The 3582-nt window shown below is 32.0% G+C and overlaps 1 protein-coding gene and 1 pseudogene across 1 annotated transcript in view; one reads left to right on the forward strand and one right to left on the reverse strand.

Annotated features, from left to right (window-relative positions):
* Positions 1-321: 321 nt before the first annotated feature.
* Positions 322-994, reverse strand: LOC108694964 (annotated as a pseudogene).
* Positions 995-2754: 1760 nt separating this feature from the next.
* LOC108695161 (sodium/potassium/calcium exchanger 3-like) overlaps positions 2755-3582 on the forward strand; it is a 10055-nt gene continuing 9227 nt past the window's right edge. The window contains exon 1 of the mRNA XM_018204922.1: positions 2755-2857. Within this exon, the coding sequence (XP_018060411.1) occupies positions 2755-2857 (103 nt within the window). The remainder of the gene's footprint in view (positions 2858-3582) is intronic.

The following is a 3582-nucleotide window of genomic DNA, read 5'->3' on the forward strand; positions in this document are numbered from 1 at the left end:
GATATTCCAACATTTTTATACCGTTTAAAAAATATGATTGATCGAACTCCTTAAATAGGCCTCTGTTTCGGCGATGATTTCCTCATTTGATGCAAAGCGCTTTCCGCTAAGCCATTTTTTCATGTTTGGAAATAAATAGAAATCGCAGGGGGCCAAATCTAGAGAATAGGGTGGATGAGACAACAATTCGTAGCGTAATTCGACCAGTTTTGCCATGGCGATTGCGGACGAATGAGCTGGTGCGTTATCATGAAAGAGCACTTTTTTTTCGCTAAATGAGGTCGTTTTTTCTTCAATTCAGCGTCGAATCGGTTCAATAAATCAGCATAGTTCCGTGATTGTCCTTCCTTTCTCCAAATAGTCAATGAAAATGATGCCTCGCGAATCCCAAAAAACGGTGGTCATGATCTTTCCGATCGATGGTACCGTTTTTGTCTTCTTTGGAGCAGATTCGCCGGATTTAATCCACTGTTTAGACGGTTCTTTCGTTTCTAATGTGTAATGGTGAATCCATGTTTCGTCAACAGTGACGAAACGCCGCAGAAACTCTTTCGGATTGCGCTTAAACATCTCCAAACAGTGCTTTGAAGTTGTCATGCGATTCCGTTTTTGTTTCACTGTGAGCAAACGCGGCACCCATCTCGCCGATAGCTTTTTCATGCCCAATGTTTCGTGTAGGACATTTTGTATGCATTCAGTTGAGATCTTTACAATGTTAGCAATCTCTCTGATCTTCACCCGGCGGTCTGCTAACACGATATCATGGATTTTGTTAACCATATCCTCCGTAGTCACCTCAATCGGACGACCTGGGTCGTCTTCATCAAAAATGGATGTTTCGGCCATGCTTAAATTCGTTGTACCAATATCTTATGGTAGTCATCGAAGGTGCATTGTCCTTATATACGGCATGCAACTTTTCTTTGATTTCTTTACACGTCTTCCCGTCCAAAAACAGGAATCGAATCACAGACCGATATTGCTCTTTCTCCATGATTGCAAACAAGTACAAACTCGTCAACTTTCAATTGTTATAAAAACTAAATTAACCGGTACAGCTGTCTGAAATTTTTATTTGCGTTCAAAAAATGGCGTTACACGATGATATACAGACTTTTAGTCAGAGGCACCTCAGTCGTCAAACACGGATACTTATCAAACAGCCAACCTTCGTATATATTATATTAGGTGTGGGAAAAAGTTCGTGGCGTTTTTTTAATGCCATCTAATAGAAAAAACGCCATAAACTTTTTCCCACATCTAATATATATATATATAATATATAATATATATATATCTGGCTGAAATTTTATATTGAAAGTTCGCGTCATTGGTACAGAATTCTATTATTTTCAACTAAACTTCTTGCACAGTTCATCTTTTCTTTTTCTTTTCACGTTGGAAAGAAAATTATTATCGTTATTTTTCCTCTGTTTTCTTTTTTTTTTTAGATAGGACGGAGAAATTCTATCGGATATCCGAAAAATATTCGGCAATTTTATGATCTGGTATATCTCTACTACTAATAATAATAATAATAATAACGTTATTTTTTTATTAATTAATGATCAATTAATGAAGCATTTATTTATCCATTCTACGATTTATTTACAACGTGATACTTAATAATATCGTGATACTAATAATATCAGATAAATGACTAATCGATGACGTACTGGTAACATTGTTAGTGATCAATCATTCATTTATACCGGTATAATAACACATCGAAAATAATGACGTATTTTCAATTTAAATATGATCAATTTAAATATCACATTATATGACATTATATAATTATGATAAATCTACGTTATTTTTATGATGATAGAACATGAGATTGTCAAAAATGATTAATTATATCAAATAGATGATACTTTACTACAGGAATTTTTCCTAAATTTTTTGCAATTTTTTAATAGGTTTTTTAAATAATTTTCTAAAATAGCTTGAATTCTTATAAAAATTTTAAATTTAATTGTAAACAAAATATAAGAATTTTGAAGAGATGTACGGATATAAAAGAATAGAGTTTATAAGAACATTTTGGAATTAAATAATGAAGTTTTAGCTTATCAATTTTATGTAAGAATATATTCATCATTCTTATCTAAATTAAATTAAAATAATTTAAATAATTAGTATAATTATGTTTTAAAAATATTTTCCAAATAAATATTTATTTTTATTATAAAGAATATTTTTGAATAACAAATTACAGTTTTACTATTTAAATATTATTTATTATTTATTTTTCAGAAGATTGCAATTTTGCCTTCTTTGTGCTTTCATAGTATGATAAAAAAAAGTCATGTAAGTCATGTGACTCCCCTCCACTTTATTAAGCTGGAGAACTTTTTATAAAAAAAACTTTGCTGACAAATTCGATATATAATCATTGAATATTCGTTTTTAAATCAGAAGCAGAAGATTTAACGAAGATTTAGAGATAAACCGTAACTTTGTAAAGATCGATAATCGGCGCGTAAACTTTCATACGTGTCTTTATCTAATTTCGCTCCCCTCGACAGCTCAAAGAAGATAAAGCCTTCGGCAGAATGTCAGAGTAGGAAGGAGTGAGGGATCTTCTGATCAACAGAATTTATCATAAATGCCATTACCGTGGTACAGAGTGTTCAGACAGCAGCAGTTTTTCGTATTTTGTCCGTGTGATTCTGCGTTACATAAAAATTCCGTTTCGACGAACACATGTGGTAGCGCGATTTTATGAAACCGCGCGATATTTACGCGAGGATGAGTAACAGTATCGCGTCGTCGGCGGTAATCGTCGTTCTAGTTCTTGCGTTCGCGTTCGTTGATAGTGCCGCGGATCCGAAATACGCGCGACTAATCAACGGTGAGTTTACTAACATCGATGGATTATCGTATGTTCATTGTTGTCTTATCGTTCCACTTTAACCTGCTTTTATAATTAGGAGCAATGTCAAAAAGAGGGATCTAGTATAATCTTTATACTTTTGCATCGTCTGTTAATATACAATATGACACTATTGGCTACTATTGTGCATATTAAGACGTGGCGAAATAAAGAGGAATAACAAAAAAAGAACAATGAAAAAAGAAGAGATTACATGAATCTTGTGGTGATTAAAAAAGTGAAAAGAAAACGAATTTTCATGCTTCCATTGTAATAATAATAAAAAATTAAGCATGAATTGAAGTATAAAAAGAAAAGCAGATGTAACAGATTGTCGAATGCGATTCGGTAATTATTAATAAAACGTCATTTTTATTCTAATAACCGTCCCACTGATACAGAGATAGATCACTAATGTGATAGTATTATCTAATAGATACGCAATTTGTCTTAAACTAAAGTAGATAGGCAAAATTTTAGGCGGGCCAGGTAATATTTATTTTGATAGCGTATATACAAAATGATTGATTTTATAATCTTAATAAATAAATATTTTGAAAATATGCGATTTTACCAAAAAACTTTTAAATAAAAGTCACTGATATAACGTCAATCTTTATACAATACAATTTTCATTTGGAATGTTTTTTGATGAAATCACGTTTTCGAAACATTTATCTTTTAAGATTAAAATGAATCACTCT

Source organism: Atta colombica, unplaced genomic scaffold, assembly GCF_001594045.1.
Source record: "Atta colombica isolate Treedump-2 unplaced genomic scaffold, Acol1.0 scaffold126, whole genome shotgun sequence".
In the NCBI taxonomy this organism is placed as follows: domain Eukaryota; kingdom Metazoa; phylum Arthropoda; class Insecta; order Hymenoptera; family Formicidae; genus Atta; species Atta colombica.